General features: G+C 38.7%; 1 protein-coding gene across 2 annotated transcripts in view; it reads left to right on the top strand.

Annotated features, from left to right (window-relative positions):
- TRIO (trio Rho guanine nucleotide exchange factor) overlaps nucleotides 1-27,690 on the top strand; it is a 254,473-nt gene that overhangs the window by 106,126 nt on the left and 120,657 nt on the right. For both annotated transcript variants that reach the window (XM_086740366.1, XM_086740365.1), the window contains exons 9-13: nucleotides 223-453; nucleotides 7,600-7,722; nucleotides 13,855-14,046; nucleotides 23,578-23,747; nucleotides 24,686-24,860. In XM_086740366.1, coding sequence (XP_086596492.1) covers nucleotides 223-453; nucleotides 7,600-7,722; nucleotides 13,855-14,046; nucleotides 23,578-23,747; nucleotides 24,686-24,860 — 891 coding nt within the window. The remainder of the gene's footprint in view (nucleotides 1-222; nucleotides 454-7,599; nucleotides 7,723-13,854; nucleotides 14,047-23,577; nucleotides 23,748-24,685; nucleotides 24,861-27,690) is intronic.

Genomic DNA, 27,690 nt, shown 5'->3' with positions numbered 1-27,690 from the left:
AGTGCTACTTCTTAAAATTGTCTTACATAGAGGGAGAATATACTTTTTTTTTTATTTTCCTGTATAACAGCTGCATGTAATCATGCCTGGAATAAAAAAATCCTCATCACTGCTCCTGGAGTTCTTAAAGACATCTAAAACAAGGAAGGGAGGGGGAAATGAAATAATAGTCTAACAAGCTTTTGGCAAGACAAGTAATTCTTTGTCCTTTCTGGTGGTCAGGTGAGCCAAGATGGAAAGTCACTGCTTGACAAACTTCAGAGACCTTTGACTCCCGGGAGTTCTGATTCCCTCACAGCTTCTGCCAACTACTCAAAAGCAGTTCATCATGTTCTGGATGTCATCCATGAAGTACTGCACCACCAGCGCCAGCTGGAAAATATTTGGCAGCATCGAAAGGTCCGCTTACATCAGCGGCTTCAGTTATGCGTTTTTCAACAGGATGTTCAACAGGTAGGTTTTATTTCGTGTTCTCTAAATGCCTTTCTACTCTGTCAGCCTGTGATTTGATGCTAGTTGCATTGACAGGTGAGTTTTAGCTGCTAGACTTTGTGTTCTTTCATTCCACAATTGAATAGTTGCGTGGGATTGACTGACTGGTTCCAAGTTCTGTATGTTATCAGAAGATATTGGCTGTTATTGTAGAAATTATATTTGTAATTTAGCTCTGCTTAAGTTTTTTCTTTTTTTTTTTTTAATTAACTACTTTATTTACTTTAAATCAGATAGGATGAAAAAGGTTTTTATTCTAGACAGATATTCTGATCTTGTGCTAGGACCTGATGTTCTAATTCTAGGTAAAATTTTGGACTTGAAGTGTCAAAGACTTGTAGGTGTAACATGCAAAAAATTAACTGTTATTCTGTAACAAAATTTTAGTTTCAAATCCTCAGTGACGCTTAATTGACTTAATCGGGTTTCTTTAAAACCTGAGAGTAGTATACTGAAGAGGTGTAAAAATTACAGATAAGATTACTTTCTGACAATGATGCTGTTCTTGAATTACTGGTTATTAGCGACCATGTTTTTATTATTATGATGGCATCCATGAAAGTTAGTAGTTAAGTACAGGCATTAATATCTCTGATGTGATTTTAGCTTAAAAAGGTAAAGCTGTAAAGAATTCCTTTGTTGATAGGTTTGTTGGTTTGTTTTTTTTTAATATAGAGTAAATGTTTGCTGTAGGCCACAATTGACCAAGATTAGTAATTTATCTCAATAGCTCATCTTCATAAAAAAGTAAAGATGATCCGTATGTGCTGATCATGTTCATTCATTTTGGTGTGAAGGTGTTCACAAATCAGGAACTTAAAAATTGGATTTTTAGATAGCCAGTCATACATGCTGGTTAAACTAATCTTGTTTCTTTCAATTTTTTTTGCACTTTAAGCCAAATTTCCAATGCTTATCTGTTTCAAGAACATGCTGAATGTGAGCAGTTGGGAGCGGAGTAACCTGATTTCCATCGTTTGCAGTAGTTGACAGAGATACTTAATTTGGGCAGGCCATGGGCAGAGTTAGCAGTCTTGTTAGTTCAGCTTTCTTCTATACATAGTTCCTATTTCTTCCTGTAAGTTAAAGAAAATAGTTTAAAAATACGGAAACATGAAATGAGGTGCAAAATTATTAAAAATTATTACTTAATTTTTGATGTAAAAAGAGGCATATATTGAAAGGCAGACAGTTACCCAACTTCTCAACAATCAGATGTGAGAAAGGATGCAGAAAGGTATGAAAAATGTTAGCTGACCAAAAGAAAAAAAGTGAAAGAAAGTAGAGTCAATGTTATGAATGGTCAGGAAGGGCATAGACAACCAAACTGAAAACACTATTATGCCATTGTATAAATCCTAGAGGCTCTTCATCAAGATTACTATGTAAATAGTAGCTAGTCAGGAGAGTCCAGTCAGTGCTGGTACTTGCATTGAGTAGTCAATGAAGGGCACTTGTCAAAACTGATGAGGCACAGTCCGCAAGTGAATCACCTCTTAAACTTAAAAGGCTTCATAAGGAATCTTGGGAAACTGAAGTTAACATAGTGGTTTGCTTCTCATAGCGATAAAAGTAGGTCTTCTCAGTGGTAGCCTAGTGCCAACAAGTGCAGATTGGATCCTGGGATGTTCTCCAGTTTAAGTTCAATTCATTAGGACCTACGTAGGAAACCTAGGCCAAGTGGTCTCCTGAGGTTATTGGCCAGATAAATAATTCAAGTTTCAGGCCTGTAGGCCAGGCCACAGGCAGTTTATTTCCTGGAGGAAGGTGTGTGTTAAATGCTACACTGTGTCTTACTGTGATGTTTTTACTCTGCCATTATTATGTTAGGAGTCATAAAACGTTTGTAGAAAATTCTAATTTTCTGCCTCTTCCTAAGTTATGGTTCTCAGGGTGGAGGAGTTAGCTCTGAGACTGCTTTGTTCTTTGAAGCTGGCAAATAACCTTTGTTAGACTCAAGTCTTTGTAGAGTTACCACCAGGTTCTTCAGCAAGAAGCTGGATTTTCCTTCTCTGTGTGAGACCTGTCAGCCCTTGCAACTGGTGCATTTAACATCAAATAGTCACAGGTTTGTAAACAACAAAGTAGACAGCTTTACCTATTTTTATAACCTCCACTATCAATAATGTGTTATCCAAATCATGCGTGTGGATTGTGAGTTTACCAGAAGTTTTCAGTATGAACCTGTTGGCTCAAGAGGGTTAATCCTTCTAGGCTCATTATTCAGTGCATGCCTTACCTACTGGTTGGAGAAATTTCTTTCTTCCTGTTTATGCATCTGGTTTCTCTATATGCTTTGCAAGGTAGATCTTGCGTTAAGATACCAAGAGATCCTCTTGAAAATTTGAAGCTGCAGCCTTTGGTGTTAATGCACATCTTTAGGAACCACTTTAGATTTCAACCTAGATCTTAGGTACAAGGATGTAGCCCCTGCTTGCCTAAGCCCTTCCCTTAATATTCAGTAGTTATCACTGCCAGAGACTGGGTTGTCCTTTGGTTTATCCCTGTAATGGCCGTTAGCATCCACACTGGAGGCTTCTGAAATGTTGCATGTGGAAGTATAGCTGTTTGTTACGTTACTTTAACAACTTTCAGCTGTTGGTGTATTTTGGGCTCTGCCTTGTGAATCACAATGTGAATTGTGGTTAATGTTCCCTTTAGTAGTACAAGTTTTCATACTTATATTTCAGTGCAGATCATGCTGTAAGACAATGATAATTCAACATGCATACCAGAGAAATTAGTCGAATAGCCAGGAGCAGATGCCTTAAAGATGCCAACAAGCACATAATGGTATTTCACTGGAATAGCCTTGCTTTGGCATGATGTAGCTCCCTCAGCTTTGAAAAAAATCCATCAGGGAGAAAAAAAAGTGATCTTGAGTAATAAGAATTCTTTTTTCTTGCAAAACAAAACAAGCTTATCAGATCAGCTAATTTATCTGAGAAGTGTTAGCTCTTTAGTTGAATAAACATTGACACCATTCAGTGCATCAAATTACTTGGTTTTGAGGTATTGGTTAGATTTAAATCCAAAAGAATTCTGGGATGGTTTATGTAGCACTCCAAAGGCAACTTCCTGAAATACTTCAGTTTTTAATACTCTCTTGGGCTTCTTAGTCTTTGTTCAAACCTTAAAAAATTCAATTAAGATTATCTAGAATGATTTAGAAACTAGCATGAAAACCTTTTAAAATTATTGTCAGTAAAATGAAGTGGGGTTTTTTTCATGTCAAAATAAACTAAGTGCGACTCTTCCACTGTTTATAGTTAAATTGCACATAGTGGCAAGTAACCAAGTGCATTGTAAGTGAATCTATAACTGTCCTTCAGCATGAGTCCGTGATATCCTCCTTTTCCCTCTGCTGGCATAGTTTTCTGCTGGATTAATGAAATAAATCAGTGCATGGAAGTGTTAAGTAAGTGATAGAGCTGAGTTGGAGGAGGGAATTGGCTGTGCTGAGCTGGTACTTCATTTTGTGTTACTTCCACCTTAGAAAACTGGTTGATTTATTTCTTCTATTTTATGTGTTCAGTATTGGGAAAGTGTTTCTAGTGGAGCTTTCCTAATCAACAAAAACACTGTGTGCACCAAGAATAATCTGCTTTGGAGGAAGTAATAGGGAAAGTAGCACATGAAATATTAAAAATAGAAGATAAGATGTGAATGACGGCACATCTGAAATTTTAAATGTGAAAACCTATGAGAGTCTTAAAGGAATTCTGGGTTTGACCTTAGCAGAAACATGCCAAGAGATGTAGCTCCTGGTTAGTTTGTATATTAACACTAAAAAAGAGGGTATTTATTTTAGTTAAAAAAAAAAAAAAAAAGCCAGGTCATTGGCTGTTGCACTCAGTTGTTGAAAATAGTCCTTCTACTGTAAAACATGCTAATAAAAGTATAATTTTATACTTAAGAATTAACAAGCTTACCAAGTGGGTAATGTATGCCAGCCTTTCACCTAAGGAAAGGAGCAAGCCCTACTGTTCCTTGTATGAAGGAATAAAGCAGACTATTGCAATAGCAGCATGGGATTTTGTGCTGCTAGACCATGAAAGGTCAAAATGGAATTTATTTTTTTTTTTTTTAAAAACATACATTTATTAGATCTTTTTGACCTTGGGTATCTTCTCTGTTCGTTCTGAGGTAATGTGTTGCTTCTCCTTCCTTGACCTGCCTGTCTCAAAGGCTCTGTCTGAGTTTTTGTTGTAACAGTCACTTGTTTCAGCCTTGACTAATGAAGGGCGGGCCAAGAATGCTTGTTTCTTGCTTAGCATCAACATGATACTGATTTCACTGGGTGATTCCCTTGTGGCTTTTAGAGGCGGTTCCAGTGTAAAATGATTCTTTTCGGGAGAGAGTATTTCCACATTATAACTGTCTGAAGATTAGAAATGCAGATATTTCCATCTTCCCCTTCTGAATGTTGTGACAGCACCAAGTAAGTGGTGGAGATCAGGAAAGTGAGTGTGTGTGAAGTAGGTAAAGGGGTGGGGGGTAAGGTCTTGATAATAATATGGGAAAAACTGGTGAAAATGAGCACATTGAATCTGCAGATCAGATTGTTTATTTCTGCAAGCAGCATGTACAAAACATATTTTACAGCCATGAGCAATTAATTTGTCAAGATGAAACTGTCTTTCCATAGTAGTTTCTTCTCCCGTATATTCAGTATTGGTGCTGGAAAAAATAAGCATTTTTCTAGATCCTGTATTGGCCATAAGCATGGTTCTGCTGAGACTGCAGTTATAGCTTAACTGCATGATTAAACCAGCTTGCTGTAGTGGAGGATAATATTATTCAGCCTTTCACTGAATAGTACTGAGCCTCTAAAACTCCGATGTATTACTGAGCTACCAGAGTGAATTCCGTGTGCTTTCTATATTGGTGGAAGAGTCCTTAGTGAGTTGGTCTGATGGTTTCTGTAACTCTTACCTCCCCCATGAAGAGGAAGAAAATGCATCAGTTAAGATTGCTAAAGGGCTAGTATCAGTGCCAGCTGATGTTGCTGTCCTCTGGTTGAAGTGGTGTGCAACGCTCTGATGGGCAAGAGCATACCTTAACTTTGACTCTGCTTTTATAAGCTGTGAAGTTCACAAATAAGAGTGCTTCCTCAGTTTTGTTAAGAATCAAGGGAAGAAGACTGAGCAGTAATAAAACTTGTATTCATACTGATTCACTTAGATGCAGCAATGTTTCTCTAGCTGACTGATTTACATCATGATCTGTGTACTGGATTTCTATGACAATTTCTTCTCTTGAGAAGTTACTGAGCATTATTTGAGCAAAAATCACTGTCCCTGGGCTGCTTTCTGCTTTTCATCCTATGCTTTCTGGGACAGATTTTGCTGTTGATTTCATTTGTTAGCTTATAACAGTTAGTAGTCTCCAGAGTCTAATCTAATTCTCTAATGCAAACATGTCTCGTTCTAGATCTTTTTATAATGAGAAAAGCAAAGTAGTCTCCTGAAAGCAAACACATTGGTAATACAAACTTTACAGATAAGTGAGGCCATGTTTGGCTCTTCACTCTACCTTCTCTGATCAATACTTTCCCTTGAAAGAAACAAATAAAAACGTACATTGACCTAAAACACAATTATATCATTTTGGCAATACTTACTAGGAAAACCAAACATAGCATAAGTTGAAGTGCACGCCACAGAGATTTAGTGAAGGGTTGGTGATTTGAGATGGCTGTATTAAGATGTCCAGTGGAAGAGAGTTTGCAAACCAAAAAAGATTCTAACAGTTAAGGTAAATGAGAAAATCATTTTGTCTATTAATTAAAGCATGGATGTTTTATGTGGGAATAGTGTGTAGGATTACAGGTGCATTGAGTGCAGCCATCAGTGACCTTGCAGGTTCTAAAGTTGATTTGCAAGCAGAAAAAAAAAAAAAGTCTTTCTCTTTAGTTACGCTAAGTGTCAAATGCTTTCACTACAAGAAAAGGGGAAAAAACCTCACCCCAGTTCAGGAATCAGAGTAAAGGTCACTAAGGTACAGGTTTCTGGCAGGTATATTGAAAATGAAACAAAATACTCAGATTCTAAAGGAAAAGGAATGCTGGAGATATATGTTAGGTAAAGTATTCCACACCGCTACATAAATACTGTATAAAAATAGTTAGCAGACTTGAAGAAAATTGCTTATATGCAGTTGTCTTTAATTCTGAACAGCATTCTTGAACCTCTGAGTATCTTCCAAAGAATTAAATACTGTACGCATGCTAGCTAATGTATGGATAAAGATATGACTAAGATGTATTAGTTTGGAGAGAAAACAGATGTTTTTGTTTATTCACTCATCAGAAACTTGGTATGTGTGCAGTAATCCTTTGTGTTAACTGACAGGAACTAGTTATGTGCAGAGTTTTTACTATTTATAAAGCCATCAGCCCAGTCATTGTGGTAGAAGCATTGATGTCCTTAATGTCTTCTGTTCCTCACTTTATCAGCTATAAAATTTATGATACACAGTTATGTCTACCTAATGTTTTGAGGAGATGTTTATTCAGAATTGGGGCAAAATTCTTCTCATGCTCTGAATGCAGGGATTGTTGTTCATCTCATAATGATTTCAACTCAATTTCATTGTGTTAGTTAAAAATTCTACTACTGAATCTTTCTTCTTGACTTAATAATATGTGGTAGAAGAAGTGACTCCTCATCTGAAATGAAACTTACTGTGTCATTCACCAGCAGTGCTAGGGAATGTGCAAACTCCATTAGTGTTACATTACAGAAAAATGTCAGCTGAAGGCATAAACGGATTACAGAGAGACCCTCACAAGGGGTCCAGCCACTTGGATCGGATTACTGTCAAATTGATGAATGTGTAGAAATGAAATTGTCCTTGGTAGGCTTCAAAATAAACATATAATCTTAAGTCATATTATTTAGCTAGTTTGAGCTAGTTATTGCCTTGAGAAAAGTTAATGTGATGTAATTAATGTTCTTCAATGGCAATACTGTGTTTCAGTCCAACAGTACAGTTCCTTACAAGCAATCCCTTTGCACGTTCTTGGTTTCTTGAATGATTATCTTTTTGTTGCAACATTCAGTACATCTGCTCAGAGTTTTTGTGTGTCTCTCTTTTGTACCACAGGTGTTGGACTGGATTGAAAACCATGGAGAAGCTTTTCTTAGCAAACATACTGGAGTGGGAAAATCCCTGCATCGGGCTAGAGCTTTGCAGAAACGCCATGAAGACTTTGAAGAGGTTGCGCAGGTAAAAACAGTCACTTGCAGCACTACATTTGTCATGGAAATATATGAAAAATTCCTGCTCTGGCACTGAAGGACTGGGCAGAGGGAGCTCCGCTACAAAAAAATTCAGTTCCAAGAGTGGACTGTTTTGTTTCTGTTGCAAGCTATTATTTCATTTCTCCTTTGCACTCCAGCTTTAGTAAGAAAAAGATGAACTTCCACAGTCCTACAGAGAGTGGGAGCCTTGAAGCCCGACAGAGCTGCTGCTATTATTGTTTTCAAAAGCATGCTTTCAAATGTTGAGTTGCAGAAGAATTAAACCTCTCCTTTTAAAGTAATTTAATTCCATGAGATTCTAGGTTTTAAACTTTTATGCAGCCTGTAAGAGAGGATGGAGATGAACTGAAGGCCCTACTTCCTGACTTTAAGCATGGGGAGCTCCCAAATCCCCACAACAGTCTGATGGGAAGGAAGGGGTGACTCCTAAGAAACCAAGTGAGCCAGGAAACTGACCAACCTGGCTTTGGGTTTTTTCTTTAAATACAATTAAGTTTGTATATACCTTCCTGTTCTGCATCACTGATGCCACTGATTTTTCCATAAGAAGACTCTAGTTTTAGCCTTAAGTGGAATTGATGGTAGAACTTCAAAACACACTTTTCTGTGAAAGAGATTCAAGGCAAAAGAAACAGAAATGCTAAGGAACACAGGGACCATAACAAGAGGAAGTTGGTTTGGGTGGCAACCTTGAAAAGGGGACACGAGGTGAATAAATCCCATGAGAAACTGAAGGCTAGAATCCTCCCCATTAGTAACATGCACTGTCTGTCCAGTCTTTATGATTGGTAGGAGTAAAGATCTCTAAGATTCATTAAGAAAAATTTCATTAAAGTGGGGTTGATCCAGTGGTCCGTCAGTCAAAACAGAAAACACATTATTAGAAAATTCTGAAGTGATATACAGGGGCTTAACAGTGACACCTACTACAGCAGATGCATCAAAAGTGTGTTTACAGGTTGCCTGTTTAATGGATGATTAAGCTCTTAATAGTATTTTATTGTAAATGTGGTCTTAGAGCACTCCAGTGACTTGAAATAGCATCAGAAAGCTTCCTCAGTATTGATTTCCTATAAAATTTTCCAAAATAATAAGCGGTTTTAGTTTTGCATCTACACAAGCTGGATTTTCCATATGTATGCCTAATACTTCATTTTTAGTAAAATCTGTAATATTTGCCATGTGGAAATACTTATTTTTCTGGGTCAGACAAACAAGAATCTATTTCTGTAAGACACTTAACAAAACCTGAGTGATCTCATACTTAATACTGTGTTATTTGAGCAAAGAAGAAAAAAATGTTTGAGTAACCAAAGGGGATGAAGTGTATAGAACTGTTAGTGGGATGCAAACTGTTAAAAAAGCATCTTGTTAATTTGCATTATACTTTAAAATAGAAAGTTGTAAAGCAAATACTTAGCAAAAACTTGCTAAAACTGAATGTTATTAGAGTTTAAAATGATCTCTTTAAAGAGTGGGTGGAATTTCTATTTTTGGAGATACTGAAAACTTCAACTGGTCAGAGAACTTAAATACACTACAGGGGACTATCTTCCACTGACAGAAGGATGGACAAAATGATCTAATAAGTATTTTTTTCATCTCTAACTCTTGAATATGTAGTGACTGCCAAGAGAGGCACACCCTCTGAGTTGTTCCAATTACTTGCTCTAAAACTGAATGTAAGCAGGACCAAAAAGGCATTCCTGTTGTTGGTATTATAAGGAAGATTATATTCAAATATAAGACAGCAATCTGCAGTCCTTGTTGAAGCATGAATAACCTTCAGCTGATTTACTCTCTACCTACATTTCTGGTTGGTTCAGGTCTTTGTTGTGTTTTGAGTTTTGCTTGTTGTTGCTGTTTTTTTTGTTCTGTTTTGTGTTGTTGTAGTTGTTTTTCAATAGGACTCCAGGCATAATTAGGGGTTTTCAGTCAGCTCTAGTCAGAAGTTGAGAGGGAGCAGCATCAAGTGAACTCTCAGTGGTATGGCAATGTTTTATCAAATGCAGGGAGCCAACAGTAATGTTGAAATGTTCCCAATGGAAGGCTTACTCCTAATTTTGAAGGGAGCAAAAATTATTATTTATTTTTTCTTCCCTTTTGGTTCCTCCCTCATTCTTTCTTACGGTAAATGAGGTGCCAGTTCCTCAGCAGCGTTCAAAGAGATGTTAAAGCTATGTGTCGAATAGAAAAAATGTTCCTGAGTCAATGGGCTGTGGGCTCACAAATTATTCACTTCAAAATTTGTGTGAAGTGAAGACTTGTTTCTCTTTATTTGGCACTTTTTATTACCACTACAGAAACACTAGATATTCAGAACTCAGCCAACTGATAATCTTCCCTAAATCCGGATGTATTGATGTTCATGCTGCACACACGCACATTGGCTGGCATCCACTATTGTAAAATTGTGTTGCTCTTTTCATGAGAAGCCTGTCCAGTTCACTTTCTGCTTACCCTTCTTTTTCTTTCTTTTTTCCCCTCCCCATGATCATCTTTATATCCATGAGACCATTTAGTCAAAGCATCAAGACTCCACATTTTGACATAACCGATTCACTTACGGGCGCAGATCTTCAGCATAGAAGCCCTAGATGCAGATCAGTAGTGTGGCTGTAATTCACCGTGCATTTTTGTATGAAATACTAAGTCAGCTTCTCCTGTTTCAACTGTGATCAATGTCTGCTTTTTGCCAGTAGTCTACGCTCAAAAAACATGAAAGACATGGCAAGAATTAATTAGTGGGATCTTTTGAAAGATTCTTCCAAACCTCGTTTGAATACGCCTATCATTCCCCTACCACTACCAGTTCCTACCTCCTTTAAGATTGTAAAAAAAGGTTATGCGTTTGAGCTGGTTCTTAACTTTACTCTACCTGTGAATAGTCGTAATACCTCATACTAAAGGTCGATGTCTTACAGTATCTTGTTGCCAAAACCAGCTGCCCAAAGAAAAGGGACTGTATGCTTAAAAAGTTACCTTTGCCCTCCCAGTTGTCCAGGCCTATTTGATGTCTAGAACTGAAGGATGCATCAGAACCAGTGTTTAATAGTTGCTGATGGACTTTTCTTCTGTTAATTAGGCTAGCTACTTTTTGAATCCATTTATGCTCTTGAAATGTATGCCAGATCCTGTAGCAATGAGTTATGCAATTTAATTGCCCCTTAAATGAAAAGTACTTTTGCTTTTTCATTTTAAGTGTGTTGTCTGATGCTTAAACATGATAGCATCCACTGTATTTAAAGAGTAATCTATCTTAATTTTCTCTATCTTTAATGATTTGGATACCTCTATTAATCTCCCTCCATCCATGTTTGTGTGTCTCTTCACCCTCCATAGCGCAACAAACTCCAGTTTGTGTGAGGGTCCGTCCCTACCTCCGCTCATTTCTGTTGTTGTATTGTCAGTAGTACTCATTTCTGCACTAGTCTCTTAAATTTAACCTTTGACTTTTCTATGATGTGTCACTTCATATGCTTTTTAAAAATGGTATTTGTTTCTTCTGAAGAATATGTAGAGAGGGTTTCTCAACAGGAAGACGAGGAAAGCAATGGGATATATTGGGGAAGATAGTGAACTCACCATTACAGAAAGTCTTTCAGCATTTTGGAGAAGAATGCATATTAAAGACTTCAGTATAGCTGATCACCCTTGGGGCACAGAGGGATGGACTAGAGGACTTCTTAAAGCTCTTACTAGGCTGATTCTTTTCCCCTGGGATTTGGGGAGCGTGTGCTAGTGGAGAAATTCTGAGGAAGTGTTAATCTGTTTCACTCCGAATTTATCACTGTCAAGGCTCCTTTGTCAATGTGGGAAACTGGCATAAGGAGCTTCAAGGGAGAACTATTACTCTTTATGGCTAACCTTCTGTTTTCTAACTGGTGGCTGCCCCTTGGGACCAACACTTTCAAAATCTTCACATTACTACTTTTTTTTTTTTTTTTTTCCATCCGAGTCCTGTTTAGAAATAAGCAGAGAGTTGGGAAAGGCAGTAGTTAGTACAGCACATCTGTTGGCTGTGGATTCTATTCCAAAGGGCAGTTATTATCTACCAAGACAAATATTTGTATTGTATTTCAGCTCTACTTGGAAGAGAAATTTCGGTGATAAGGCATGTGTCTCCTGTTAAGATTTGAGAACTGCAACCCCTTTTGAAGCAGCATCTAGGCTGTGTTCATTTCTAAGTACAGGCAGTTCAGCAGCCAGTTTACAGAAAGAGAAGTCTGATGTGCCTGGGCCTGTGTTATGCGGAAGATACTCCTGGAATTCATAAACAATGCTTCACATGTGAGATAAAGTTTTCATTAAAATGGGAAACTTCTGTTTCAGCCATCTGCAGCTGGGTGTGGCTCTCTGGATTGATGAAGTAGTTGTTGTTTGAGGAGTGCATTAAGGCTCTTCAGCCTTGCCCCTTGAACACTGGTGAGCTGCGACCGTGGAAGTCAAAACATGAAAGCACAGATCACAGTGTGTTCTGCGCCAACGTAGCCTGAGACAGTGATCTGGAGCATTGAGTAGTACTCTCCCCACAGAAAAGTGCAGGCATATATTAGTCCGTGCAGGCTTTCCCAGGGAAACTGCAGAGAAGTTCTCTACCTCTCTGTGCAATTAAAAAGCTGGAGGTTAAGGAAGGGCTAAGATATATGTAGTCAAAATCAAGGAGCAGCATGAATTGAATTCCCTACATAAACAGATAATAATAAATGAAAGGGGAACTGCCCCCAAATATATGAAAGCTGCACTGAGTCTTGTAATCTGTCCAGGCCTTGCCTGGTAATTTGCTTGAGACTATGGAGGAGAGCTCTTATTTCCTGCCCCTTGGTTGAGTTTTAGGACTGGGCTTGGATTTAACTTTTGTGGGTATTACAGTGTTACTTAGAGGTGTGATATTTTATTTATGGCAAAGAAAAGTACATTTGCATAGGCTTAATATATCTTGGAAAGCAGTGCTTTTGCCTGATGTAATTGAGATTGGGAGAGGTTGAAGGGGCAGAAGGGAGAAGAGCAAGGTGTAGTTTATATTGTCAAAAACGTTTTTTTCATAGTCTGTGGTGCAAACTTATCAGGAGACCTGATGTGGTGGCATAACCAAAGCTTCTTTACTGTATACTTGTATTCATTCTGTTTTCTCCAGAGGTTAATGTCCTTCTATGCTTTCTTTATGAGTCCATTTTGAGGACCAGTCTAAGGCATAAAAACCCGAGGTTAGGGCTCAAAAAGAGCACCCAAAATATAGCAAACGTTTGGAAGCTGTCCTGTTTTGAATTAATGAGAAAGATATAGATGCAGGCTGCAAGTTCTAAGTTTAACGAGTTGTTAAACATCTGTCTTAGCTGGACCATAGCGTGGTCAGCTTATCAGATACCAAACTTTTCCTGTTCTGTTTTCTACTTTGACCCAAGTCTCTTATAGGACTGCTGATCTGCATTTGTTAATCCTATGACTTATTAGGACCATATTCCACTCTGACACTCAGCCATAGCTGAGTTCTGAATCTTCCTCTTTTGCTGCTATTTCGCAAATGATGGTCTACTTGACACGTGAATTTTGGATGCCTTGCTTCTATAAGAATGAAGAGAAACTTTCTCTTTCTCTGCCTGGTTACTTTCCACCTTGATGCTGCATGTGTGGTTTTGATGTTAAACATGTCCAGCAGCAGCTAGGACTTTCTCACCTCTAGTAACACACATTTGAAAAATCTTCTGGCTGTGACTGTAGTGATTTTTCCAGCATTGAAATAGGCCAGTTTGCAAGTAATTAGACATTTAAGCTGATCTTTATTGTACTTGTGAATATAAAGTACTAATTCCAAGGAAGAGTAAATAGGCTCCCAAGTTCTGGATCGAGGAGGCATTTGAATAGATGTAAATAAGGAGCTAAGGAATGAATTTATTCACAGTTAAATGAAAAAGTATCTAGAAATATAACAGATTTTTTAGTAAGATTATATTCTACTACCTTTAAACACAGAAGAAAGAAAAATACATTCCAGGGGCCTTTTTGGCCTTTTGTTTTCATTAGTGGAGTGGCTTTGAAATGTACTGACTGAATTTTCTTTCATTTAATCCTGTGAAACTAACTTATTTCTCTACAGAACACATATACCAACGCAGATAAGCTCCTAGAAGCAGCCGAACAGCTCGCTCAGACGGGGGAGTGTGACCCAGAGGAAATTTATCAAGCTGCCCATCAGCTCGAAGACCGGATACAGGATTTTGTTAGGCGTGTGGAGCAGCGCAAGATCCTGCTGGACATGTCTGTGTCCTTTCACACTCATGTTAAAGAGGTAAAACTGCTGCTAAGACATGGTCATAACTTTAAGCTGTAGAACCGATATTGTCCAATGTTACCTTCAGTGTTAGAACCTTGCCAGAGTAATTCATGAAATCCATGTTGTATGATCAGTTTTCTTTTGTAATTCCCTGTGGATTAGGGTCTGGGATAGGGTGGTTATTTTGTTCATGTGGTTTTGTTGTGTGTGGTTTGTTTGTTTGTTTGTTTTATTTTTATTTACAAGCAGCTTCTACCTCCTTTGTGCAAGTACACATGCTTGTTCATTAAGGGAAAAGGGAGAGCGTCAGGTCAGAGAACTGGTGCAGCTGAAAGACAGCATTGCAGGGTGAAGAGATACTGTACATTTTTGTTATGGTTTTTTTTTGTTTGGGGTTTTTTTTTTTGTTTTTTTTTTTTTTTCATTCAGCAAACTCTCCAGTGCAGTTAACTGAGTTGTCAGACACGGTTGTGGAGGATGAAACACGTCAGAAGCACAAGGCTGCTTAGGGCTACCCTGCTGCTCAGAGAGACTGTTTTCTTTCTTCTGTTTCACATGTTGCATTTTGATCTTATATACTGACAGTTCTTCAACTTGAAGAGCTCATCTGATAATGACAATGGTTTGCCTCATGTTTGCAATTTTTAGTCTCCTTTAAAGGTTAGACTGATACACAAGGAAAAAGAAAATTCAGCCAAACACAATTTTCAGCCAGATTAGTTTTCTGCTCCGATTTGGAACATGGATCATACAAATTTATAAGCTCATGGGAGAGGGTGAAATAAGCTAGAGCAAGAATAAGGACTTGAGTAAAGGGGTTTTGGTTAAAGGTAATGGCAAATTTCAACAACTGTAGCCTACTTGTTTTCTGTTTAGAGCTCACATTAAATCTTCTCACTGTTCAAACTAGGTGAAAATATGAGAGGCTTCTGGATCACAGCATGTCAGAGTATGTGTCTTCCTTCCCTTCACCCTGCACTGAGTAATGGTCTGTTCAGTCAGGAAGTATCGTATTCAAAGTAGCTTCTTGAGCAAAACCTTGTAGAGGATTAATGGTGGGAGTTTTTTGTATGTGAAACAGCTCCTTTGCACTTGAAACAAATGCATGAGGCAGTTGGTCTTTGAAGGTCAGGATTGAATTACTTTTTAGCTCTAGACATGAGCACATAGCTCCCCCATCAGTTTGCCGTTAGGTGCTTCCTTGCCAATACTCTCCCATGACTCTGCCTGTTTAAACAAATCATAAATGCTGTATCGTAAGCTATTCTTAGGGGGCAACTTCTTTGTTTCACTTGTCTCAAGCACATGGTGCTGTTCCATTACCTGTCATGAAGCACAGGAGCAGTCAGCTGCTGAAACATGTTCATTGTTTCTATAGATCTCTTCATTACCTGTTTTTCTTAGCATCAGGAAGAGCAGCTGGATTGATATTTACATGGATACAATTGGTTGTAGTGATGAAAGACAGATACTGTGAAAGGATTTGAAAGAAGAGGGCTTTAAAAAAATAATAAAAAAAAAACCTAAAAGCAGACTGATCTGTTAGTCACTGTTGGGTAATTCTGGGAGGCTGATCCAGATGTGCTGGAATGTTGCCACTGCTTCCCTAGACAATAATGTTTTATTAAAAAATGATATTCTGTATCTCAGTTCATTTCTTTGGGAAAATGGATATTATTGTGACCTTGTAACTGCACACAGCTGTTACTATGGCAGCCTCTTTACAGCCTGGACTGTGGGGGAAAGGTACTGTGGCTGATATACACATGTTGATTTTTTGGTTTTATCATGTGGCTGACCTCTATACCTAATAAAGCAAGGAAAATTTTAAAAAGGACTTATTTATGTAAGCAAGATTATATTTTTATTTATTGCATTCTACTTAAAAATACAGATGAGAGCTTGAGGCAGGTGGTTCATATTTACTAGACTAGTCTTTTGGTTAAGGTGCAAAGAAATAACAAGCTCAAAGCTGTCTTGTGCTTTCTGTATTTGCATCTGTTTTCAAGAGTGTGTTGTTTGTTATCAAACATCCGTGTGGAGTGCTGAGAAGGCATCACAAAGCAGATGGAAGATAAAAATGCCCTAAACCTGAAAGTCATCCATGCTTTGTTGGCAGGAGAATTGCATTTCTCCTGCAGGATGTGGGAAGTCACTGAATAAATTAGTGCATACCTGTAAGCACATAACCTTTCTGCTGTATCGTGGAATGAAGAAATTAACATGCATGCTTAGCCGGTGAAGAGAGGAGTTCAAGTAGTAGGATAGTATGCTAGTTGTTGAACCAGAAAGAGATATTGCAGGTTTGTGTACAAACAAATCGGAGCGAAACACCACTAACACATTTTGCCAGTCAAGTATTGAGGGTGGATTTTGTTTCTCGTATGTGTTTTGTATTTTCCTGGTCTAAAAAATAGGCTTGAAGAATAAAAACCCTGTTTGTGTTTGGAGGGAGCCACAGAGCTGAGAAAGGATGGTGATCTGAGTTGGCTGTTTTGTGGCTTTGAAGTCTGGGTCCAATATCCATCCAATCTCTTGATTTTTTATTTTTTTTTTTCTGAAGGAGGATGTTTAGTTGTATTTTATTCTTTTCCCCAGAAATACTTCACATTGACTGAAAGCTTCTCATATGGATGAGAGCATTCTGACACTACTTCTCCCCTGTAGCTTTACAGAACCTTTATGCTTCACACAGAATTTACCAGCAATTTTTCCCAGCTTCACTGGGAAGCATCAGCCCTGCAGTGTCTGCACGGTAGTGTTACTCTGTTCACACTTTGTAAATAAGCACAGTTTCTGCTTTCAAAAGCAGCGTGCTTGCCGCCAAAGCAATAGATCGGCTTGACGCATCCTGGAAGCAACAAACTTTTGCTATACCTGTGCACAAAGCAGCTGTGAAGTACGTGTGCAGCAGCCTCTTACGATGCACATTGGAAATGCTGACTGTCTTTAACATTCCAGAAACTCTGTAGCCGGGTGGTTACAAGCTGGTAGAGCTCCTTGTGGGTTACAAACATCAGAAAACAACATGTAAGTTCTCAGATTCCTCATTGACTACCCTTAGTAGACTACATTTTTTGTTGGGGGAAAAAAAACGTATTCAGGGAAGCCAGAAATATGATGCTGTGTAATGGTATCGCCATTACTCATTTTGCTTAATGGTGATCCAAAAAAGTAAGTTGCTTGCTATATATGTAAACTGTGATTTTATGCTATTATGTTACTACTAGATTTAAGTTGCTAAGATGGTGAATATTGATTTTTAGCTCCCATGCAAACAGTGAGAAATTTCAGTCTGTAAGCCAGGTTTTTCAGGAAATTATGTACTGAAGTTAAACCATGTACTGGCAAGCTTCAAAAGTGCTTGGGACCTTAAATATCCCTGTCAGAATCTTTGCATTAAAAGTACTGTGTCCTGGCAGGTTCCCAGCCTTAGGATGAATAAAATGCAACTGAACATCTGAAAGGGTTGACCATTCCAAGATTCTTATGGCTTTTGTCCCTTTTGACATTTAATAATATGGGGACAGACAAGCTGAGGAAAGAAAATTGCACAGATAGAAGATATGTTTCCTAAATAAATGGTCGTCATAAAAGGTCATGTGCAAAACATAGGAGCGAGAGTCATGGTAGTCTTTGCTGTGAAATCTGTCACCAAGTAGAGACGAACAGGATTTTGCTGTGAATTCAAATTCTTCCATACACATACATGCAGAGACACATGCGCGCACACTCTCTCTGAAATGGCTCCCTCAGCATCTCTGAGTGGGAAGACTGCAATCCTGGCCAAGCCAGGTGTTTGTAGTAGTGCCAAAGTAGAGCAACAGATAGTTTCCTAACTGGAGTCAAGTGTGGGAATAGAGATCGGGGCTGAACGTTCGTGGAAGAGAAAAACTCTTAAGAGCCTGTTGGCTTTTTGCATAAAACCTTTTGCATGTATTCCGACAAGTTGATTATAAAATAGCTTGGAGCACTTCTTGTATACACATACATAGTATGCTTAACGGTGTTACTAGATGTCTCTCTTCTTTTTTTTATTTTTCTTTTTTTTCTTTTTTTTTTTTTTTGTCTTACTCAAACTAAACTTTACACCAGAATAGACTGAGGTTGAAACAAAGAAAAAGGAAGTGCAGTTGGCTAAAATTTCCAATACAAAACCTCGCTGTTCCTGAACAAAAGTAATGAAACAGCTGTTGAAGGAAGGTGGCATCATTTTGAGGGTGCCAGTGTGTGGGAAAGCTAAGGAGGCTTGCTCTGGCCATAATGCCGTTGATACATTCATATCTAGCTAAGAAGCATGTGTATCTGATTGAAAAAAAGCTTGTTGATAATTGTCTTGTTTTGTCTCATGACTCGCTGCGAGATATACACCCTGCTTTGCATTTTCCGATAGGGAAAGGTGTCCATTCGTGCAGCCCTTCATTTGTCTCATCCCCAGGAGGACCCTAGGAGGTGATGGACCTGCTCTTCTGCTTGCCTGTCACTCCTGAGTATTTGAGTCTTCTGTGCTGGTGGTCTACAGTTTAAATGTGGGTGTCGTAATAAGGCTGCTCTCTCCTCGTGTGCCCTTTCCAGGCAACAGAGCAGCTTTTGAATGCTCCCATCGAAGTGTGAAGGCTCTGTCCTTCGGGCTTTTGTGCGTCTCTAATATTTTATGCTCTGTGTAATGGGTCTGGCAAAATATACGAAGTGCAGTCTGTGGTCAGTACTTTGATCATCTTGAATCTGAGAGTTGAGGAGGACAGTTTTAAAATCTCAGATAAGAGAAACACATTCAGTGGCAGCACACTAAAGTGTGGTGTGGTTTACTGGTTTGATAGAACTTCCTGTCACCCAGCACAAATTTTCTCTCTTAAGTTTTTTGATTCTGGTAGCTACTTTGCTTGAAAAAAAGGGACCAAATTTAAGTCCAAGCTTTACTGAAATAGCACTAAGTGCTTGAGAGAAGTGAGGCAGAAATAGGCCTTTATGGTAGGTGGAGCTATGGTATAGACATTGTCTTTTCTTGCTGAATTGAGAAATGGGGTGAATGCTAAGAGGGTACTAGTAGCTGATGTAATTTTAGGAAGATGTGGGAAACTTGGTTTTGCTTCAAGGATGAATTTTTTTCTGAATAGGAAATTGATTCCATTATAATTATAGAATAGATAGGGACATTTAAAGCTTTTTAAGTATGCATGCATTTAGTATATTAAATGTCACTGAAAGACCCTGGAAGACAAACTCCCGGGGATTTATCGTTTTACGTTTTTTTTTTTTTTGTTTTTTTAAAAAGATGCAAGTTTTCTCCACTGCATGTTCTGAAAGCCAAAGCTTGCACGCAGGTACACATACATCGGCCCCCTTCTATGCCAAAGTATACTTGTTAGGAATACTATTGCAAAATTTGGCCCTGTACAAATAATAGCTCTTTCAACAACTGTGCCTGTGGTGATACACATACTGAAACACTGTGCTGGGGGGAAGGGGCAGAAAAGAGGAATTAGCAATTTTAAAATGCAGAAACCATGTGCCTTTGTTTGTCTTACCCTGCTGAAAAGACTGACTGCATATTCAAAAGCCATTATTGTAAAAACAAAAAATAAAATAAATTGTGAAATAGAGTGACAGATATTTTACCTTAATTAAATAACTGATATTTCCTACTCTGTATTATCTAGACTTGGGAAGGTATTTACTGAAAAATAATTGTTCTCCGATTATATTCAGCACAATACTATAAGATCTTATTTAGTTGCAGTCTTTCAGGAGATTGCAGGGATGGGACTTAAATGGATAGAGGCCCGTGATGGAAACACTGAAACTTCCAGGATGTTGCAGACAATTAAAATAATACCATCTCGGTGACTAATGGCATGCTCCCAAGAACTTAGGAAAGAGGTAGCACAGGATGCAGGCCCATTCAAACAGATGTTTCTTAGTCTGTGCTATATTTGGATCAAGAAAAAAAATCTGCTGGGTGAAACGTTTGCCTGTCAGGGATTCAGAATTTGATTTCACCCTCCAATTTTAATTCTGATAAGATGTGAAGAGCAGATGAAAAGAGAAGAGCCTCCTTCTGTGACTGGATTGAGTTATTTATATAGTTTTCTCACTGTACGTTAGAGCTGTCTCGCTGCTGGATAAAGTTATTGCAGGTCACAGGACTTGGTTGTTTGTTTAAGGATCTTCGTACTGCTGCTTTTACAGAGAATAGGAAAAAAAAACATGCCTGGAAGTTGCTCAAAGGTTCACACTGAGAGGAATTTAATAGTTTTTTAATGATAGGTTTTTTCCCCATTGGATTTTTGTTGCCAAGCTCTTTTTTTATGGAATAATGCGTTACTTCAGAAAATCATTGCAGTATGAAATCTGTAGTTCTGCACTGCTGAATGTGTGCGGGTAAGCTTTGGTCTCTGTTCACCTCACACTGTAAACTGCTTTCTTTTGGCTTTTCTGTTTAACCTTATACTGTCTTCATCCTTAGTATTGTATCTGAAAACAAAGTAATTTATGTAATTTCCAGTATAGCCAGTGCTCCATCTGGTTTTAAAGCGGTATACAAGCCAACTGGCTATTGCCACCCATTATAAATTAAGCTCCTCTCTGTAAATTGCATTAATTTCTGTCCAGTTTTAATAACCTGGCAGTTTTGTTCATCTGTGTTGGCTTTATTCTAACTTTTGTGTATAAACATCAAGATTATTTTGAGAGGAAGCTTCTTTGTCAGAAACTTACTTATCAGAAAAGTGTAAAAAGCTTGTTTGGTAATCTGTTAGAGTAACTTCTGCTATGAAAGTGCCACAGAGCTGTTTAGTCACTTCAGAAATGGCTTAAATTGTTCCACTTTCAACAGCATATGAATCAACAGCTTTCTGGCTTTCAACAGCTAGACAAGTAATGCATACTAATTACTGTCCTTCTCTTTCTGCACATTCGTAAAATGTTTTTCCTTCCCAAGCAGTGGGCGACTCAGCTAATGAACTAGGCAAATGCAATGTGGTTTTGAGCCCTTTGGTACCTTGGGGGCAAGATACCATGTTTACAGTCATGCCGTGCTGACCAGGCACTAAGCCGGTCGGTGTAACGCTCGGTTGTGCTCTTGCCCGTGTCTTTCTGCTCTAGGCAGGTGGTGTTGCTTTGAACTGGCTACGCAGAGGGAAAGGTCTGCTTGTTCTGTGTTGGCTTAGTCTCCAGCATCCAGGGTGAGATTTAAGGGAAATATTTCTGTGTGCAGTACATCACCAGCACTGCACTTAATGGTTTCATTGCTGCTGCCAGGTCCTCTCCACCCAGTTACAGAAGTGGCTGAAGCACATGTGAGGAACTGCAGAGGTGAGGTGTCCCTTGTACGAGTGTGACAAGACTCAGCTGCAAAAGACATATTGGAAAAAATTGAAGTGGTTCTTAGACCTGCCTTGCACCACAGTGCAGGTGCTTGTAAGGGTGCTAAGCGGCAAACTTTATATAGTCCAAGAGACTCAAAATAGTTCAATTCCAGTTTGGCTGTAACAAACCTCTCTGAAAACTGGGCCTTTTATAGACAGTGCAGTAAGTCTGAAGTAGAGTTCTTCCAGCTAGCACCAAACACATGAGTGTCCTGTTACTGTGGTTCAGACATAAACTTCATAAGCTGAGAGAGGAATAAAAATATGTCCTCTGGGCATTGAAACCTGAGTAAAGTATTCAGGTTGCATTATCAGGCTTCTTGCTCTTAAGTTTCACTTGTCTCAAAGTGAAATTTGCATTCCTAAGTATGCATTTGGAAAAAAAAAAAAATTGGATGTTGCATGGGGTTATGTTGGGATGAATGTTGACAAGTGCTTTTGACCCACTTGCTAAGTTCTATTTGTTTGTGCTCCTTTTAATAAGAAAGACTGCTGTGGCTTGAGCTTGTGGTGTTTACGGCTATGGAGTTGCATTCAAATCTGTGACAAGCATTGTCTTTGAAGCATATGAGTAGTCAGGATAACACAGTGTGTATGAATAGGCAGTTCCGTTTTGAGGGGTGGGGAGTAGTGGATTTGTAGAAAAGAGTCTGGTTAACTGCATTAATTCTTCCCAATTGTGAAAATTTAATTTTTGATTAATTTAATTTTTTATTAACTCCAAAACCTACCTCAGGAGACATGTAAGACTGTAAGATATAAAAACTAGCATTTGTTTTTAAAATAAAGCTTCAAAGGAACTGATTAATCAAGATCTAGAACCCTTCATTGAATTTTTCTATTTTAATATCGCTCAGTTGGTAGTTAGGAAACCTTTATTATCAGAACATTATGCAAACAGCAGTATGAAGTGGGTATTTCTTAAGCAAAGAAATAAAGAAAACATTTGTTTTTCTGTCTTTTGAAATTAAGCCACTTTTGATTGCTTACTGTCTGTATTTTAATGATGTTAAACTTCTAATTAGATTAAAAGTTAATAAAGCCTATTTGTATTTCTAAAATGTATAAAGGCAGAGATTAAAATGTAGTCAAAAGATGTTAATACTTTCAATAAGAACAGAGCTATTCTTTCAGGATAAAAATCAAACTTTAATCCTTGTTCTTGGAATCACAGGGTTTGGGATGTGACGGTAAAATCGAGAGGAGGGGACCCAGTGTGAGTGCTTCCCGTGAGAGCAGCTGTTCTGCTGTGCTGGAAGTGCTGCAGGAGTCAGCCGAACTCCCTGTCTTCAGGCAGTGTTTCTATCGGTTGCACAATAGATGGCTGATGGTTTGCTGATGAATAATTTTCACAAAGAGTTTAGGATGCAGCAGCGTGCCTCATGAAATTATGGAACAGAACGCAGTAGGGTTCAAGTGGCTGGTGGTGATACCTCGCTAGCATATACCTAGAGATTTTTTCATGAGCTGCAATGTGTGGGCAGTTCTAAACAGGAATATGTGCACGTTTTAAGCAGAGGGGGAAAGCATTGAATTAATTGGTGGAATTACTTGTGATTATTTTTGTTGAATAGTGTGAAATTGAAATCAAGAGGATAAACATCATAGCTGTAGTGATCATGATAGAAAAATAACTTCTCACATCTGATTTCTCTCTGTATTTTATTTTCTGAAATACCCTTTTCTTTTTCCTTTTTTTGAAGGCCACTGAAAAGCGTTATCTGTGTGCATGTGTCAGCCTGGCAGTGTAAATTTGATGGTGGCTACAATACATCTCCCTTCCTTCCTTCCTTCCTCCCTTCTCTCAGGGAGTGTTACCATAGCATTTCCCTCCCAGGGACTCTCTCGCAGAGCTGCAGATGGGATTCTCGCTGTGAACTCTGTGCTGCTCAATCGGATACACTCAGTACTGTAGACGGAAAATGGGAAAGAAAGGGTGACTTAGCAACACAGATAAAGCTTTCCTGGTATTTCCAAGAAGCAAAAGTCTTATTTTTGAAACAAAGGCTCGTTTTTATTAAATTGAGGATGGCATTTTTCTACAAAGAGAAACAAATCCTGTTTCTCCCTTCCCACCTCACTCTGTTTTCTCTTTTCCAGGGAGATTGATTTGAAATAGTGACTGCTTGATCCTGGGGCTTACGTTTCTTTGGTTTTTTTTTTTTTCCCTCTGCTTTAGCTGTGGACATGGCTTGAAGAGCTACAGAAAGAACTGCTTGATGATGTCTATGCTGAGTCTGTGGAGGCTGTCCAAGACCTGATTAAACGTTTTGGTCAACAACAGCAGACCACTCTGCAGGTTACAGTCAATGTCATAAAAGAAGGTGAAGATCTTATACAGCAACTAAGGTAAAACAGTTTTTTATTAAGATCTCTTCTGATTTAAGTCTGATACTCTGTGAAGCTTTTTTCTGTTTTGAGAGTAGCGATGATGACTACAAGATATGGCCTATAAATAAATCTTGTAAATGTTAGGACTACAATGATGTTTCATGCTGTGCTGATGGTCTCTAACCCTCTGTTTACAGGAAGCTTGACTTATAAACACTACCTCCACAAGAAGGAGATTTTTGTTTACATAAGCTACCTTTGTGATAGGAGCAATCGTATGTCTTTGTAGTCTGGAATGCAGGGCTCCACAGCATTTTGAGTTCTGAGCAGAAGCCTTTCTGTAAAGAGGCACTTGAAATTGTTTTGCAGACTGATAAGTAACTTTGTTCTAGTAAAGACCATCAGTTTGCAGTCCATTTCATTCAGTAACAATCTAAATAAATTTGGGCCCCAGCTGTGCTGGTAGATGTCCCCTTTGCTGCAGGAGCTGATCTTATCATATCTGAATTTGAAGGTTTTATGCTAAAGTAGAAGATTAAGTAATTTTTTAAATTATTATCTTCTTCAGATTTTTTTTTTATTGCCAGGAAGGTTCAGTAAAGTAAGTAGTTATCATATGCCACTTTCTTTTCACAATATAAGGGTTTGTCTCTTTTAAATTTTATTCTTCCTGTCAACAGAGTGTCCTTAAATGTTGCATTAGTAAAAAAAATTAATCTAATCTAATTTCATAATGTTTTTTTTCAAGTATTAAAATGTAATTTGGACTTTTATTAACAAAGATGTACAGATACAGCTTTCATGTAATGTGACTTGCACTGACCTTACTGAAACAGTCTTAAATTTTGTGGTCATGTATGGTATCCAAATTGTATGGGATTTTTTCAATAATACTCTTTTTCTCTCTCTGTTTTTTTTTTTTTTTTTTCTCTGCCCCTTCTCTCTGCTTTGAATAGGGATTCTGCCATTTCTAGTAACAAGACCCCCCATAACAGCTCGATCAACCACATAGAGACAGTCCTGCAGCAGCTGGATGAGGCCCAGTCTCAGATGGAGGAGTTGTTTCAAGAACGCAAGATCAAGCTTGAGCTATTTCTGCAGCTCCGCATATTTGAAAGAGATGCAATAGATGTGAGTGTCTGCTCTTGGAGTTGTACTGCTCTTAATTCTCCTCTCATGTAGGAACGTTTATGCTGAGATGGCTGTGTTGTTGCATTGGCATGTGGCTCAAATGACTGATAGACTTAGTTCTTACCTGAACTAACGTTTTTGTCTTGTACGTGAAAGTGTCAGGAGAGTCCAGAGCTGAGCTTTCTGATATTAACTCCAGCTCTGATTGGCTCCCAGTGCATCTTTAAGCAAGTGTCTTGTAAAATCATAATGTAACAGTTGCTTCATCTGGTAAGTTTGGTTTGAATATCAAGCTACCTTGATATAACTAGTATGCTTACAGTTAATATGAATAACACTTGCAAGATGGTTTAGTTCAAATCCTCTAAACTGTTGCTTTGTAGTAGCACCCCTCTTCTGTTTCTATTCCAGTTCAGTAGTCTTTTCTTCAGCTGACAGCTACAAGCGGTATTTGGAATTCTGTTTTAATGTTCGGGGATGTTGTGTGCTCAGTCTGTCTGGTTTTTTAAATAAGATTCTTTTCCACCTCTGAAAGTAATGCAAAAGCAGTTGTAGTGCTACACCTCTGCAAAACTTCAAGAAGTTTTGAGATGATCTGAGTATTGGAGGAGGATTACAGCTTGCCAGTTGGAAAGTTTCTCTTTGTGTGCAGAGACATGCATACAGACGTGAAACTCCCCATGGAGCTTAGATTAATAGAATTGCATTATAAAGTTTCAGCTAAGTTGATCATATGACTTCTATAAAACCAATAGTGCTGTACACAGTGATTGGAACTGTGTACAATGCTACTGGAATTGGTGCCTGAGAAGGTTCAGGGTTATGCATTGGTAAATGATCCTGTTTGAGGATATAAATGGTTGATCTCGAGACTCTGGAAACAGGGAGTTACAGTGATAATATTACCCCTTTGCTTGTACATAGTAAAAGCTGCAACTGTTGATTAGGTACAAGTGGTGTAAGGGCAAAGAGACAGTCAGCAGAAGTGATAGCTTCTCAGATTTGTTTTATTTATTTATTTTTTTAAATCACTATTACATATCATTGCTGAAGTCAGATTTAGCGAAGCACATTGTTAGGAGCAATGCAGGAATAGGCAAACACAGTTCCTTGATCCGTGCCCATAGAGGAAGTGAGAGTGTGCGCTCTACAGTAATAACTGGTGTAAAGGAGGACTAAGAAGGTTCTCTATTTTGCAGTTCACACTGAGGACGTGAAACTAGTCTGCAGGGAGTTTGCTACTTTGATTTTGTGAGAGCAGCTGTCTTGAGTATGCAAAGGGAAAGGCTTGGCAGGATTGTGATTGTAGTAATTAGTTGGATAACTAGTATATGTGGAGGAACATAGAAGGTATCCACTTCTACAGGATTGTCAGCAATTTTACAGTTTCTGCAGAAGTGCTCTGCAGTGGTGCTTGATGAGGTCTGTGTGATATGCTCAGAACACTTTTGTTGAGGAAATGGCAGCTGTGGTGGGCAAGGTAAATATCGAGAACATTAATGGAAGAATTAGATTAAAGGTTTGAGTGAAGTTCACAATTAAGATATTGCTCTCTGCTATAGGTTACCTAAATCAGTATTCTACAACAGCAGAAGGCTGGTTGCAGAAGCCCTGCTTTACAGATGCGTCTTAGTCCTTTGGTACAGGATAGTGTCTGTATAGGTAGTAGTACTTCTATATGTGCTGTTTGGTGATGGCCATGGGATTTTGCAGTTAAAAGCCACGTATCCTAACTTGACAGGTCTTGCTGCTTCTGAAGCTGACACTTGGCGCACTTTACATTTTGGCACATGAAGCATAAAGCGAAAATACCGATTACCTTGTTGAAAGAGTTGCTGTATTTTGTTTATATATGACTTGGAAACAAAAATTGTGCTTACTTAAGACTGCTGAGGAGCCCTCCAGGGCACAAAATGACCCTGGCTGCAGAGCATCTTCAGCAAAATGTTGATTGCTTTACTGTCTCTGTACCATGTCCTTTCTCTGCTTCCTCAGCAAAGCATGCTTCTCTTTTTCCCTCTCCCTGAAGGCAGACATCTGTTCGGAAACTTCCGGGAAGAAAATGCAGGGACTAGTTCCAGGTCAGTTGTTTGAAAGCAGAAGCTCAGCTGAAGTAACATGATAGTGAGGAGGAGCCAGATGCCAGCTAGGAACTTGCAGACCTTGCTTTGACCTCCTCCTTTGTCCCAGATTTTATGTGACTGGCTCAGTCAATTAAGACTTGGCTGTAGGGGCAGTTCATTCAGGGGAGTATCCTGTGAGGATAGTTTTTCTGGAAGGCGAGTAGTGTTTCTAGCTTGTCTTACTGCTTGCAAAGTAACAGAGGCTGAAATGGGACAAAGGGTTCCCCTAGCACTGCAGAATCATACCGTGCAGCTGTGCTTCTTGGGGGCAGTGGTGTGATTTGCTGGCAGGGTTAGTCCTCTTCTTGTCCTTACCCTTCCCTTATTATTCGCTGACAAAATGCTCAGTTCCTTTTAGTTGCTGTCTTTTATCCTGCAGCTGTTCAAATTCTGCTCTTCTGAAATTCCTTTAACTGCAGCACTGTCTCTCTTTTGCCTCTTGCTCTTATCATATAAACTTGACCTTCTCTGTCCTCGGTAGACTTTTAAGAGCCATCAGTCTTGAGCTATTTGAAATACTCTGTTGTGAACACCTGTATTAACCTAAGGCAAGAAGGAGCAAAATGTAGGCAAAAAGTCCCTTGCTAGGGTGATTTGTAGCATAAGGAAGATGGGTATGGACCTAATCAGTGGGAAGTTAACACTGATGGAAATGTGTGCAGCCTAGAACGTCTGTCTCTTCTGTGTCTGTGCATTTTTGCTTGTCT

Source organism: Chlamydotis macqueenii, chromosome 2 (genome assembly GCF_036417535.1).
Source record: "Chlamydotis macqueenii isolate bChlMac1 chromosome 2, bChlMac1.mat, whole genome shotgun sequence".
NCBI classification, from domain to species: Eukaryota; Metazoa; Chordata; class Aves; order Otidiformes; family Otididae; genus Chlamydotis; species Chlamydotis macqueenii.
This window is presented reverse-complemented; position numbering and strand designations above follow the sequence as displayed.